At 44.6% G+C, this 15,454-nt stretch overlaps 1 protein-coding gene across 13 annotated transcripts in view; it reads right to left on the bottom strand.

The window, feature by feature from the left end:
• The window catches only part of LOC147223799 (calcium/calmodulin-dependent protein kinase type II delta 1 chain), a 61,977-nt gene that overhangs the window by 18,671 nt on the left and 27,852 nt on the right, over positions 1 to 15,454 (bottom strand). For all 13 annotated transcript variants that reach the window (XM_086165542.1, XM_086165546.1, XM_086165549.1 and 10 more), the window contains exons 3-8: positions 14,066 to 14,125; positions 10,685 to 10,739; positions 7,921 to 7,986; positions 5,929 to 6,001; positions 2,219 to 2,321; positions 610 to 693 (exon numbers count right to left, since the gene is read on the bottom strand). In XM_086165542.1, coding sequence (XP_086021668.1) covers positions 610 to 693; positions 2,219 to 2,321; positions 5,929 to 6,001; positions 7,921 to 7,986; positions 10,685 to 10,739; positions 14,066 to 14,125 — 441 coding nt within the window. The remainder of the gene's footprint in view (positions 1 to 609; positions 694 to 2,218; positions 2,322 to 5,928; positions 6,002 to 7,920; positions 7,987 to 10,684; positions 10,740 to 14,065; positions 14,126 to 15,454) is intronic.

The following is a 15,454-nucleotide window of genomic DNA, read 5'->3' as shown; positions in this document are numbered from 1 at the left end:
AACAACAATGAAGACCTCATTAAAGCTCTGCAGCAACAGTCACAGAGAAGTTATAACATGTCGCTTGCTGTCTAAATCAGGATCACTGACGGAGTCAGTGTGTGTGTGTGTGTGTGTGTGTGTGTGTGTGTGTGTGTGTGTGTGTGTGTGTTGGTGTTATAGGGGAACCTGCCTCTTACTGGCTGTCGGCCAGGAAAAGACGAAAGTTCCAAGATCTGGCATGACTGTCTTGACCGCAAACACACACACACACACACACACACACACTCATGCACAAACACTGACAACGGTCTCTGTCAGTTCAATGACTCATCGCCTTTTGTGTGGAGGGCATCATCTGCATTTGGCATATTTGAGTGTGTGTGTGTTTGTGGTCGAGACAGTCATTTCTTAGCCCATTAGTTAGTCTGTATGGTTATGTGTACTTGGTTTGTCCATATGTGTGTGTGCATGTGTGTTAATGAGTGAGACGAGACTCAGTGATGCTCAAACCAGTTTGTGTATGTTATTTCTCACGGTTTTAGTGACAATAAGGTAGACACTAATAGAAAAGGCACAGCAGATACAGACTTTCTACAAGTTGCTGAGCAAGGCATACAGGGGTCTTACCGCAGGCCCACATGTCCACCGGCTTCCCATAGTGGTCTTTCCTCAGCACCTCAGGAGACAGGTACCCCGGTGTTCCGGCAAATCCTGACACACACACACACACACACACACACACACACACACACACACACAAAAGACTAGATAAGTGATACAATGTGCTAAGCTTGAAAGCTTGAACTCATTGGAATCCTGGACAACTCATGAGGAGAAATATGTGAGCCGGGTGACACACTCACACACACACACACACACACACACATTGGGAATATTGTGACACGCAGCCTAGTTTCCAGAAAAGCCCCGAGAGTGCTGCCGATCCCCCCAAGAGATGAAGCGGTGTGTGCATATCTCATGGTGTGGCGGAACCGGCAAGATGGATCCAGATGTTCTGTGAAAGAAACCTAATTATGTATCTTCTCTACGTGGAATAGGAGAACTGGGCTGGAATTCAGCCAATTAGAAGCAAATCCCCAGCGGGCAGATACAGCAGAGTACCTGCTCCATCAGGGCTGATCTACCTACATATGAAAAAGGGGGCGGGGTTTATTTTTCAGAGAACGCTAAGAGACACACAGGAAGTCCATCTGATGGTTCTGCCAAGATACAGCTTGCTGTCTTAACCACAGAGACATCGCAAACAGACAGGGATTAACAAGGGACATGGGAAGAAAACTCACAGGCTGAGATGTCTGACAGATAGACAAATGACCCACAAATAGGAAGATGACAGTTGTCTTTTCCCCTGGATATGGTTATAAGTCAACCTGTCCCCTGGAGTTTGGAAACGGGAGGGAGCAGGGAGACAAGGGTTGGCAAAGTGTTTGCTCCACCCAAGAACAGTGGACCAGACTGCTTTTAGCGGGAGCGCCAATGCCAACCTGCAGGGGTGGTCCGTTCATTTAGGGTAAAAATGGCGGCGGCCTAGTCAGAAATCAACGCGTCCTCTTCGGTATGTGTGAAGAATTCCACATTGCTCCTAATCGACGGAGCATCAAGAACCTCCAGGTGGGTGTTTTTGGCATCTTGGCAGCCCCACCTTGCCCCTCTTGCGTAAGTGAGCAATTCTTTAATTATGTTTTTTGGAGAAACTCATCAACATACTCGCTCTGCTGGGAACCCACCGGAGGAAAGATCTGCCATTGTCCGACACGGACTGGGTTGTATGGCCGATCTAAAAGCTGAGGACACACTTGTCTCGTTCCTCATCTTCTTTGGGCTGCTCCCTCTAGGGGTCACCACAGCCAAACCCTGAGTCTTTTCAGTCCTCTATTGAGCCAGTGGGCCAGTGTGACTGTCTAGGTCCTAGTCAACTGCCAGGGAAAATAAGTGAAGTAAACTCTTTTGGCAAAAATATGGCATCCTGCCAGAAGAAGGACATGTAGACTCGGATGCTGTCCCATCTTCATAATCTTATTTCCCCTTTTTCGCTTTTGCACCACATTTCTTTAGCGGAAGTAGCAAACCCTGTGTTGTCACCTGTTTTATCTCAGGAAGATTTAAACAAACAAGTGTAGGGGAACTTGAGATGTTAGACCATATTGATCATAAAAAGATGACAAAACTATGGGATAATTAAATAAAACGGCTTTTGGTGGTTGAGTGTACTTACCAAACCATGCCTGCTGGTCTCCCTGCACCTCAATGGCCAGGCCAAAGTCTGCCAGTTTAACTGCCGCCCCCTTCAGCTTGCTGGCAAGGAGCAAATTCTCCGGCTGGAATTTAAGGGATACAGAAAGCGACTTTCAGAGTCTGGCATGGACGGAGTGACATCATCTTGCAATGAAAACAAACATGGGGCTGGTGCATTCAAGGAGGAGTGTGGTCATCTGGATCTAGGAGGGTTTCAAAAATACAGATGTTGTACTTTTCTGTTTCTGACTAAGTACTTCTAGTTCCACAGTAACCAAATAGTAAACTGATGCCATTCGCTGTGGTTGAGAAGTCAAAAGGTTAGTGCTTAAGCTAGAATGCACCAACGGATGGATGTTGACTCTCAGCCATACGGTACCTTGGCTGACCGCAGACCACCAGTATTTGACTGAACACCACTGGGCTGCTGCCAGGCTGGTGTCACAAGTCCCGGTGATGTGGAACACTGCTTCCCATCGTCCCCTGCTCCCGCCGGGGCAAGTGATAGAGGGTGCACAGGGTGAGCTCATGATTGACACTCTTGTCTCTGTTTGTTAGCGTGTGGATTAACTTACTCTTTTCATAAGAGCAGTTGGCTTAAAACACGGAGCAGGATTTAGGAATCCTCTGCCGTAGCAAGACTCGTACCCTTCATGTCCAATTCCAGATAGGTGAAGTATCTGTCACAGATTCTATCTCCTGTCCCCCCAACACAGGAAGAGTCTTACGACCTCCACCTGTCCCTTGCTTGACTACCAATGCTAGGAATTTGATGCTTGGCCTATTTCCTGGCTCCTTGTGCTACCTTGCCGACATCCTTCCAGTTCCTGACCCCCAAATCCCAGCTAATCTGCACCGCAGGTCCTGCAAATAAACCGTCCTTGACAGAATCTATGTTAGAAATGGGGGGACATTTGTAGTACATACTTCACTCTAAAGAACATGCTGCTATCAAACATTTTGTTGAAGAGTGGTGATTTGGCCAGTCGCTCCTTTGCAGAAAAATAATAATCCAGTCCCTGAGTTTTACATGTTGAATCCAATCCATTGCAAACATCGTGAGAGGAACTTCCGTGATCATTGCTTGTGACTTTGTTATTGCGACGATCCATTACATGAAATGTTTGTTTACCCCGACAAGAGTTTCAGTTGAGGAGTGTTACTGGTGCAAAAACACGCCCAGGGGATGGTTCAGACGAAAAGTTTAAACCAGGGATTAAGAAGATCCAGGCCTCCTGACGCTCCTTTCCCTCAGGCTGATGGTTTAAAAGACGAAATGAGTTTCATCTCATGCACTCAGTCATAAACTGGGGAGTTCTGCTCCTGTTCACCCTGAGTTTACGTTCTCCGGTCCAAAAGCACAGGGGAAATCATGGGAACCCACAAATCATGTGGCCTCTTAATGGGACCTGGTGATATTGATGGGATGAAAGGGAGGCTCGGCCGTAAAACATGGAGGACAGAGGGCGATACCGAACAGTCTTGGGACTAAACTTCCGCATAATTAACACATTCATCATTTTCTACACTATTTATGAGATGTAACTGGTATCAAAATGGGCAATGACACCAAATGTATCAGAAAGTGAGTTATCTTAAATTAAGTTGGTGTATTATCACAGCTCCGTTACTCCACATAGTAGATTACTACTTTAGAGTAAAAGGCACAGAGTTTAAGCAGATGAAGAGAAGACGGTAACTGATGCCTGTGACAGCTGTAACAACAATACAATCTTTTATGCTAACAGCTAGCGGGTTAGCTGTGACTGTAGCCAGGGGGGACGAGGGGGAAGCAAGGGAGCAGAGGCATGGATGGCGGGAGGGTCAACCGCCGCCACTATGAGCAGTGGCGGTGTTGACATTCATCGAAAGTGAAGAGGCCAGCTTTGTCGCTGCAACGGTGAGAGTGGACAAACAGCAGATGGCTCTGTCAGGAGGACAGTCTGCACAGTCCCCAATCTGCATCTGCTGCCACACAGAAGATGCAGATTGGGGGCTGAAAGAGTCTTAAACCTGCAGATGGCGGAGAGTCTTCATCGGCAGCGTTTTATGGCTCTCAGTAACACAGTAACTAAAGCAGAAAGATATTACAGACAGCACCAAGGTACGTGGGAGCCCTCGACCACCTCCGCAAGCTGACCGGTGAGACTTCCCGAAGTCCTGCTGTCTCCGTGGCATCGAGAAGGTGCAGAGGGTCTGTATGGCGTGGGGTACAGATAAGGGCTGGGAGGAGGCGGAGTACTTTTTTTTTCCAATTTTCTTTGATGCATGAGTGGCCGGAGTGTGAGTGGAACCTGGCCGAGCGGGATTGATGTGGGGCAGTGGCCATGATGATCCGGCTCACAATTTCCCAGGTCTGCAGGTTGCACCTTTGTGTTGCTTTGTGTTGTATAGGCGGGAGGCAGCAAAAGAGTAGGAGGGCAAAAACGCAAGATTATTTTTGGCGAGGGTGGGAATAACAAAACCCCGGACACACCCTGGGCTCATTTAATTGCCAAATGGGAGGTTCGAAAAAACATACCAAAGTGAGAAAACGCAGAATTAGAGGCGGTAACACAGGAGACCAGGCAAGAACATTTAAACTCCAAGCACTCGGGCACAGTGACAACCTCACTTCAAAACATTGACCAGAACTCCAAACATTGGCTACGCTTCAGGAAGACGCACTTGAGCAGTTGGGAGTCGGGCTGATGTCTGTGCCAGTGACATGTAAGATTGCACAATAAAAACACATTGTGGTGTAAATGTAGTCTCTTCTCAAATTAGGTTGCAGAATCAGGAGGTACCATGCAGTCTGTTACACTGCCCACCAAGTCATTTTGCTGTATTTTTGATACAACTCAGCTCTATTTCTTTGTACCTAAAAACACCATCTTGTGGGCTTAATTTGCTGCAAAGCCATTAATACGCCTCTTTTCAAACCAGAAAAAAAGGAGAAAGTAAAAATAAAGATGGGTGCTTTCAAGACAGACGAGCGGGGACAACTGCCCAATGAGCCGAAGGGTGTCAGACGTCTAGAAGGAACCCGATCTCCAGCATCTCCCGACAGGGAGAACAGAGTTTTGTAGTTCCAGGGACATGAGACACGCTGAAGTCTCAACTGGGAGTATTTTCCAGGAAGTTGAGTAAGACGGCGAGGCTGCACTTGAGGCAGATCATGTGACTCAAAGCGTGGCGGCGGTCCACCCAAAGGAGAAAGCCTGACTGACTGCATGATGCAAGGCGCTGATGCTGTAGGTCTGGACAAGAGGAGATTTGCCAGATTCGACAACCGTATACTGTATATCAGCAGCTCTGCACCGTGGGTGAACACATAATTTCCGCTGGGTGGGTTCCCACCACTGTGTCATGTCCAGTCACATGCGCGGAATTGGGATCAAATGACTTCACATTTATTTTTCCAATCAGCATTTCATCAGTCATCCAGCTACGTACGTGCCGGTCTTGTGCACCAGCAGTTGGATCCAGACGAAGTATTTATTCCTTCTTACTTTCAGGTACATCCCCTCCAAAGTGTTTGCACATTCATTTCTGAAGAATGCTTTAAAATTCAGGCCTGCTGACATTCAGGAAGTCATTCAGCCAGTCAAATGAATCTATTTGCTGCATGGAAATATCAACAACGTGAAAAAGCAGAAGGTAAACAAGATATGAGACGGTAAGTAATCTCTTCATGTTGAGGTCACTAACCTTGAGGTCTCGGTGGACCACGCCCATCTGGTGGCAGTGGAGCACGGCCTCCAGGATCTGCTGGATGCAGTGACTGCGTACAAAGACCAGGGGGCAGCGGTAAGTGACAAGTATAAGCGGGACTTGGGTGAAAGGTCAGCAGGCAGGTCACAAAAGTGACCGAACATTTAGGAACCCAGTGTGTTGCATCGATCTTTTGGAAAAGACCTTTGCTTTTCTAAAATCCACTGCATGCAGAACCGGAGGAACAAGTGAGTGTTAGAACGAGGAAACAACACGCACTTGGAAGAAGCAAGGGTTAAAGGAGGATGTCAAAACTTCTAGAGGCACCTTTTGATATTAATAATACTGTAGTCTGTTTGATCATGGAAGACAATTTTGATATTTTTAATATACCATTATTTCCTGACTATTGAGCGCACCTCAAGATAAGCCGCATTGTGTACATATATAGACTGCACTTGTCCACATTGTAATATGAGAATCACAGAAAAGCATTTTTTTTCACTTTGAATTAAATACATCCACAAATACATACTGGAAATGCTTTTTTCAAAACAGTGCCTGTAACATGGCTGATGAAAAAGATTAATAATAAAGTAATAAAATTGTAATTCTCTGTTAATGTATTCATTTTCTAGTCTCACTTTGTCATCCAGCTGATCTCTATCTTTGTCTTCCTCTTGCGCACCATTAGAGTTATATTCTTCAGAATTGAACAGCCGCAGAATTTATGGTAATTTCATTGACCTGACGTGACAAGGCTAAGTGTTTTGGCGGCATGAAGCTCCTTAGCCCCAAAAAAATCCATAAATTAGCTGCATCATTGTTTGAGCCACAGTGTTCAAAGAGTGGGGAAAAAAGTAGCAGCTTATACTCCGGATATTACGGTAATTTCAATGCATTCACAATACACGTTTAGTCTATTTATAAATAAATGGGTTCAGGGCTACATGTTAGACATCTGTTCACTCATTCATTCACGACATATTGCGACATAAACCATTCACACAATACAGCAATAGAAAGGCCTCAATTCAACGTGGTTTGAGTTGTTTTGTCTGATAACACGCTGGGAATGGAGCTGGCAGCTGATTGGCTGGACCGGCGGAGGTCCGCGGCATGTTTGCTCTATGGGCCACACAATGCAGCGGGCTATGGCTGCAGGTCAAATGAGTTTTTGCTTCATGCGCCGCTGAGTATCTTTCATAAAAATGAATGAAACCGCCCCCCACTCCTCCCCACGTAGTGCATTTATACTCCCAGAATGTTCAACCCGGGATCTGGTCAAAGGGCTCTATTGGACGTTTTGAGAAACATCCTTTTCTGCAGAAGGTGTTGTTACAGTAGCCTTTTTCATCATGTGGTACAGTTTGCACCTCTCAAATAAAAAAAAAAACTCTTCTGTTTTTTTTCCTTTTTTTTATGTGCCGCATGAAGTATTCACTTAAGAATTGAAAGTAAATAATAGTGACAGAAATCCCAGAGTACGACAGTTTTCCGCTACAGTACAAAATATTTAACACTTTAATTAAAACATTGGTCAGCTGCTAGCCAATAGCAGCAACTTAGGAAAACTTTGGCAGACTTTCATTGGAAGCTCTTGTTTCTTGTGCATGGCAGAATGAGTTTTAGCTTACTACACTAATACATGGAACACGTGTGGATTATTTTGATATAAGTAGATATAGCTCTAAGCATGCTAGCACCTACAACTCATTACAACTGAGGCTGATGGGAGTGCTGACTTTTCCATGATTTTGGTCAAGCACCAAAGAAGCATCTAAAAGTAGCATGAAATAAGAGGTGGTTTCACAACAATCAGGCCAGTAATTGTAGGAGAATATTTTAGCTAAGTGACAGCTGGCGAAACACCAACCTACCCGTGCTAACAGTTAAGCTATCACCCCCAAAACAAGCAGACCTGAGTTCCTCTTTTTATTTAGATTTTTAGTAAAACAGTTTGGAAAGGCGGGGCTCTACAAAACTGACCTGGCATCGGCTTCACTGTAGTACTCCCTGGCAACGATGTCCTCGAATAACTCACCGCCGGTAACTCTGGGTGAAGAGACAGAACACAAAGCATGGGAGAAAGGAAGAAATCGAGCCTCAGGGAATACACAAATGCAGCGTTTTTCTCCCGGATTGAAAAAAAAATAAAAAGCAAGAGAGAGCACGGAAATATTGTGTGGTGGGGAATCACTTCCAGGAGATGGTGTTTCTGACCCACTGGGTCAGAGGCATGATACGATGCTGGTTCGTGGCAAAAATCACGACAATAAAACGTTTCAGCCGGTGTGGTCGTATGGACATTGTTTACTCAGCTGGAGGGAGTTTGAATCTTTCCATCAGGTTTGGGATTCAATTCCGGGGAGCTTTTCCGAAAAAGCCAGGGGCCTTCTAGGGCGGACACACCAGCACTCATCACACACAGCACAAGGTTCAAGTGTGGTGTTCATGGATGGGTGCATCACAAGTTGACCAGAGCAAGTTCCTTATTCCAGGGAATTATTACTCCACCCTGCAGACATAGTTGCATAAAGTTCCCCTTGGCTTTCAACCCTGAGACGGCCAAAAATGATGTCATAGTGATGTCATCTGTGTAAAAAAAAAACACAAAGCTATGATTGTGTTTCTCCAACGGTCAAAACAAGAGCTACTCCCCAGTGCTAGGTGTCGCTTGAAATGCAGTAAATTACATGACTCCGTACTAAATTGAGATTTATGTACTGAGTTCGTGCAGGATTCTCAATTATTTTTTAGCTCATCAGCATATCTGTGCCACATGTAGCCTATGATGATGCAAGGTTACCGGTGCCATGGATTCTCAAGAACCGGCCCCCCACAATCCACATGGACACCAAATGGACACTCAAGTTTTATGGTTTGCAGCTCAGAATGAGTAATTTCTGCTGTATTCCAGGCCGAAGACGCGTGTCATACATGACATAATGTGGGTTTGGAATCCCCCAGTCTTTTGGATTGAGCAAACCCTTATTCTTCTTCCTAATTTCTGTGTAACTTTACACTGCAGTGCAACTTTGCAGTGAATGAAGCATTGTCCATTTGCTGGGTGCACAGCACAGAAATAACACTCTGATTAGAGGCACAACGGCAGATTAATCCTGAAATTTAGTTTCCTCATACAGTTCGTAATCTAGATTTGGATCCGATATTTATCACTGAGTTGCCCTTTTTATCGCGCTCTCTAAAGCTTTTGGTACAGTGGATATGTTATACATACAAGCGCGACCAAAATAAAGGCTTGCCGGGACTGGATAATGTGCGCATGCTGTCAGTTGGTTTGAAAACTACCTTTCACATCGATGTCAGTCAATGTGTGCAAGCAGATGGTCGATCTTAGCTTCGCTTCATTTGCTATAACCAAGGGTGACCCTCAGGGATCGATGCTAGGGCCATGTCTCTCCATTATTTACATCAACAATGTTGCACATAATGTCTCCCAGACCATTTTTTTATGCTGCCAACTCTGCCATACACCTCATGACTCACTCCAAACCTGTTTTTTTCTCATGTGTAAACCAAACTGATGTTGTTCTTATAAAAAGAAAATATCAAAGGACTTGAAATCCATTAGCACTACTCAGGGGACACTGATGGAGAAGGTATGGCAGTACAAATAACTTGAGATTTCATGTGATGCTCTCTCTCCATAACTCTTCATGTCCAGCATTTGCAAGAGAAATGAAAACTGAAGCTGTGTTTTTCATATTCCATGTCTTGCCCATTCTTTTTAGGCGTAAAAGAGACTTCTTGTCCTGTCTTTCATGACTGTACTGGTTCATGGAGATGTTATCTCTAGGAATGCTACCTCGCATAGTATGTCTAAGCTTGACTCTGGGTATCTCTGTGAACTAAGGTTCATGACCAACTTTAAGGCAGGCATTCAGAAGATCTATCTAGGTCTCTATTCATTTATGAATGCATTTAAGGTCTGCTCTCATTATATCTGCGAGTTTTAGTGTTCAAAAAAGTCGGTAGAGTCTTAGATCGCACTATTTATTTTTATTGTCAGTTCCATCAATCGGAACTGGAAGGCGATAGAATGCTTTTAAGTTTGTTCCTGAGTCCTGCAAGCGGAATATTCTGCAGGATGACCTGAAGTAGCAACTAAAGGAGCTGAGAACTTTTAAAAGGCTACTGAAGTGACTTGGAGGCACATTGCACATCGCACATCGTTGTTTTTAAATGGTTCAAACCAGTCACAGCCTGCATTCACTGAGCACTTTATCTATTTTACTGTCTATTTTACTGACTCCCCGAGTTCCCGCTTGATGACTCTCCACAGAGCAAGCCCCAAGAAGAAGGCGGGCTTACAAAACTTTGCTCAGTTTGCATGCTGCAAACGTTTGACAGTTGACCAACAGTTGGACAGTTCAAGGTCTTCTACTGCTGAAAAGTCAACCGTTTTATAAATGGTAATACGATTTGTTTCATAACAATGTCAAGCTAATGGCTAATGTCTTTAACTTAAAATCTTTCTTTACACCTAGATGCTTTCACCTCATATTTAGCCCCGGCTGGAAGCAGATTTCATCTGGCAAGCACACGAGACGATTAGTATCTAAGAAACTGACGTGTTGTCGAGACAGAAGCGGTCAATGGGAGGTGACGACATCTTCCCGCCATTGTATCTGATGAAGTTTTGAAACCTGCGCGGTGTTTAAGTTGGACAAAGCTCCCCTGCGTCACACAAAGCTTCTGTCAAGACGTCCTCTTGGGTAGAAATACTCACAGGTCAAAGACAAGGTAGTGGAATCCCTCCTCCGATATGCTGTCGTGGAGCCGTACTGTGAGAGACAGGAAGAGGGGGAGGGTCAGAAAACTTCAAAATATTCAGTTGCGGTGCGGGATCCGGTCCACTGACGGCATGCCTTCACTCCACTGGTCATCCGTTCGCTGCAAACCGGATATTCAAACTACACCCTGTATCACCTGAGCTAAAGAGCGAAATGTGTGCACTAGTTCGTAAACATTTATGTATCTCATTGAGGTATGAAAGCATACAGCGGCTCTTGCTCAAAGTGTAGTCATCCATGAGTAGGCAGCCATAGGTGCTCTTCAAATATTAAACATCACGCTATATCTAGCAACCTGTTTCTCGCCCGGTGCCAAGAGTAGCACACACACCACTGCTAGGTATTTGCCTGAGGACATGTTGTGGAAAATATGAGGACTGTCTATGCGTTGTCCTGAGAGAAACACGAGCTTGTGCATAAACTGCATATTTTTACGTCCAACGCTAACAAGTGAAGGTTTAGATTCTGACTGGATATCACACCCTGAGGCTGACAGCTTGCAGACAAACAAATCACATTTGTTTGAATCTTTGAATCTTTGAATCGTACTTCCTGATATCTGTCAAAAATGGCAGCTTGCTCAGCCAGAAAAACGTATAGTTCAGTTGAGACGACGAGCCTTCTTTTCTTCTACAGCTTTTATCTCCGCACGTCATTTGTGCAGCTCTATTTTTGGCTCCAGCGTCTTCTGGAAAAGCCTTGATACGACACTAACAGCACAGAGGTCTCACTCAGCCAATTAGCTTTGCAGGCTAGAGAACACGTGGTGACAGAGAGACTGGCAGTGACACTAGAGGTCTGTTAAAATATGAAAATGCCAAAGAGTTTAGCTGAGCACTTGCAGCAGCGGTTAGCGTCAGGAGCTTAAACGTACAACGTCTCCGGCATGTAACGTCCAACAGAGTTGACTACTTTTTTTATTCGATCGAAAAGATGGACAAACAAGAATCCAAGAAAAGGTGGAGAAGACGGGGGTGCGAGCAGCCATGTTGACTGGTTTGAGAAGAAGCCTCGGGGTCTTTGGGAGCAGCCCAAAGAAGAAGAGACTCGATTACAAAGCCTTGCTAACGCGGTGTGTCGCAGCATCTCGAAAGGAAATGGTCCGGTTCTTGTTTTCGACCGCTTACCCCCATCGATCCACTGTCAGTGCTTTGCTCATCCATGGTACAATATTAACACCCAGAATGGAGATAACTGAGGAGCGCTTGCTGATGTTCTCAAAGGCCTGCCCTTTGCAAAGATACTGATGGTTGGACATTAAGCGTGACCTATCTAATTCCGTTATCAGAGGAAAGCAAAAATTAATAAAAAAAATAAATAAATAGCCACAGCCCACGTAGGGGGATAACAAATTTCTGCAAAGGTCAGATCGCAAAGATTTAATTGCCGCTTTCAATCCATAAAGAAAAATCAATATGGTGGGACTCGGGAGAACCCCGGGTCAAAATACCTAACATGGGCTTTATGAAAAATCCTTTTGGGACCTTAATGCTAGCGTCGACTGTGAGGACGGGGAAGATCGGTTTCCTGTCGTTTGTTCACTCCAGATAAGCACCACTCATCTTTAAACAGCCAAGGAGGCGGAGTTGTACCAGAACAGCATGTAACAAAGTGGTGCTTTCAGCTTCTTGGGGCTTGAATGCTCCCAGTTATCAATATATTTCTCAGTTCTCAGAGAATACCAAGCAACTAAGGCAACTAAAATTAAACCTATCTATTATCAAGGGTGAAAGACAAGTTATATCCCTGAAATCCTACTCAATGTGAGTAAAAGTAATGCTAACGCTAATGTTGGCAGGCACCTTTATAAAGTCGAACATTAGGTACCTTAGGTACCACCTAAATTTGAGCAGCACCTCCCTGGCGGTGCATACATATATCATCTATTGACTGTTTTTGGAGTGTCAAAGGAAGACGGAGAACCCGGGGAGAAGCCAGACACGAGAACCTGGAGAGGACACAAAGAAAAGCCTTTCCGATGTCGCCCCCAACCCGTCAAACTCCCATTTGCATCAGAATAAAGGGAAAGAAGGAGCAGATGACAACTAGACGCAAGATTTCACGGTGCGGCAAAGTCGCTGGAGAAGTCATAATTACTGGTCCGTGGCCTTTGTGCTCGTCAAAGGTAGAAGCGGAGGTGTAAATATGTGTGAGTGACAATTTGACTGCAACCCACCGCACACACACCCCGCACACCCTGCTTGTCCTTTGCGTAAACACCTCCACAGCCTGTGGTACAGTGACTGGATTTGGGGTTGGTACTGCGCGTCATGAACAAACGATACTCCGCACACCAGCCTTGTTGACAAATCAGAAGTTTTAACACCCATGTGATTTTTAAAGATGACGAGTAAAAAAGTTTTGGAGCCGAACAACCTTTGTCTTTCGGGTCGAAAGGTGGGAATGCAGTAGGTGAACCTAGTGACCTTAATTTCTGGACTATTGAGTACACCTGAATATAAGCCGCATTTGCTAAAACTAAATAACTAAATATATGTGTACATATAAAGACCACACTTGTCTATAAGCCACAGGTGTCCACATTGTGACATGAGATATTTATACAGAAACTTTTTTTTTAACTTTCAATTACATATATTCCGGTAACGTCTACAAATACATACTGGGAATACTTTTTTCCGAATAGTGACCGGTAACATGGCTGATGAGAAACATTAATAATAAATAATACAATAATACAATAATAATATCCATTTTCTAGCCCTGCTTTGTCCTACTCCAGCTGATCACTATCTTCATCTTCCTCCTGCGCACTAACACCATTAAACTCATCTGCTTTGGTGTCATAATTGAACAGCCTCAGAATTTCACGGTCATTTCATCAATCCAATTTGACGAAGTTAAATGTTTTGGCGGCATGAAGCTCGTTAGCCCCCCAAAATTCATAAATTAGCCGCATTATTGCATCATTTTTGAAACTGCAGTGTTCAAAACGTGTGAAAAAAGTAGCGACTATTAATCCAGAAATTACGGAAAGTAAAATGTCGGCTTCACACTTCTGTGTTTATAAACGCAGCAACAAGCCAACACATCGCCCAAGTCGGGATTTGTCAGAAAATCTCTCAGTGAGTAGGAAAGTCTAATTTACTACCTGAGGAAATACAAGAGGATTACGGGCTTCTTTTTCTGTGTGCTGCCAAAAAGCACCCGGGAGACAAATACCAAGTCCGTGCACAAGGTAGATTTTTGGATTTATGTGTGCAAGAGCATCTCAAGGCGAGAAACAGGGTTGATGTGCCTCTCGGTATGGCACCAGAGGCCCAGAAGAAGAGGACAGGAAGTAACGGATACTTTACCGATGTTGGGGTGCTTCAGCAGGCGGCAGATCCTGGCCTCTCGTTCCAGCTTCTGGTGATCTGAGGAGACAAAGGTCGACACATTGGTCTTCAAACCAACAACCAGCTCGCTCTCCAGCAACGCAGTCGGCTGCACACAAATAGCGATCGCTCGTTAATCAGTGTGATCGGGCTCCGATATAGGTTCTTTCAAATGATTTTAGGAGTTAGATTTTCCGTACCAGTGCTGGCATCATCATGTTACAGTGTCTTTTCCGGGCTGGCAGCATCAAGTTTATGAGATGTAAGCTTAATTCCATACAGAGGAGCTATTAGGTGGAAGGTTCCAATGTCCACCAAACCAGGTTTAGTGAAAGATGCCGGACCCCCTACTTGTCCCAACTATTGTATCGATGTACAAAAGTCCTGGAATTGTCTTGCATGTCATCGACGAATGAGTGAATGTGACTGCATGAAACAACCAGAGGCTTAAAACCTGCAATTTATTAAATAATTCAGCATTCATATCTCTTCATGCTGGTCTCGACTTCCAACCTCTTTAGCATCACAACCTCGATTTGGTTTCAGCCGCCCCCCCAAATAAACAACTGTGAAAAAAACAGAAAGGCATGACAGATAAACTGCACAATTTTTGTAATCCCATGTTGCTCCCGCAGTGACGCCACCCTCCGCAGGTCCCTAATCCCAACTAGACCAACGGGATATGCTTTTAACGGGCCGGTAATCCCGTTGACCAGGTGAACGCCACATCAGCTCGTCCACGCGCTGCACTACTTCCACCGCTAATCTGTGACATAACGGGATTTATAGCGGAAGCAGTGTTCAGTAACCATCTCCGCTCATACACTTAAATGTGTGCCACTTGTCAAAGAATCACACCGTAATAAAACATGTCGTCAAAAATACGATGAAATCTCAAGGGGTAAAAGGAAGACGATTATTGGAATCATCTCCAAGAAGATTTGGAAAATGGTCATCAATCTGTGTTTCTTTGGAGAGCAACATACTCACAGTTTGGCTGCAACAACTAGTTGACAAATAGTTGATGATAAAACAAGTCATTTGTGACGTACTGGTGTCTGTCCCATGGCATGCAAAGCCATGCTAAACAATCTTTCAACCAAGCCAACTAATGTAGCTCAGAATGAGACGTCTCACTTTTCCTAAATCTTTGACGCGCAGGCAGGACATGTACCAGGACCAGAAGATGTAACCAGTAGCGGAGTGGAGGCGGCCGATACGAAGGCTAACGGCCCAAAGTTTGGGTACGTTTTGTCAATTAAACGACAAAGAAATGTTTTTTTTATTGCTACTCTTGGATATTTCATTGTTTGTTTGGCAAATTTTGTCAGGCACTATAGGTGTTGTGCACAAAATGCACTTTTCTCT

Source organism: Fistularia commersonii, chromosome 19 (genome assembly GCF_037954325.1).
Source record: "Fistularia commersonii isolate RoL2024-O1a breed Wild chromosome 19, RoL_Fcom_v1.0, whole genome shotgun sequence".
Taxonomy (NCBI): Eukaryota; Metazoa; Chordata; class Actinopteri; order Syngnathiformes; family Fistulariidae; genus Fistularia; species Fistularia commersonii.
This window is presented reverse-complemented; position numbering and strand designations above follow the sequence as displayed.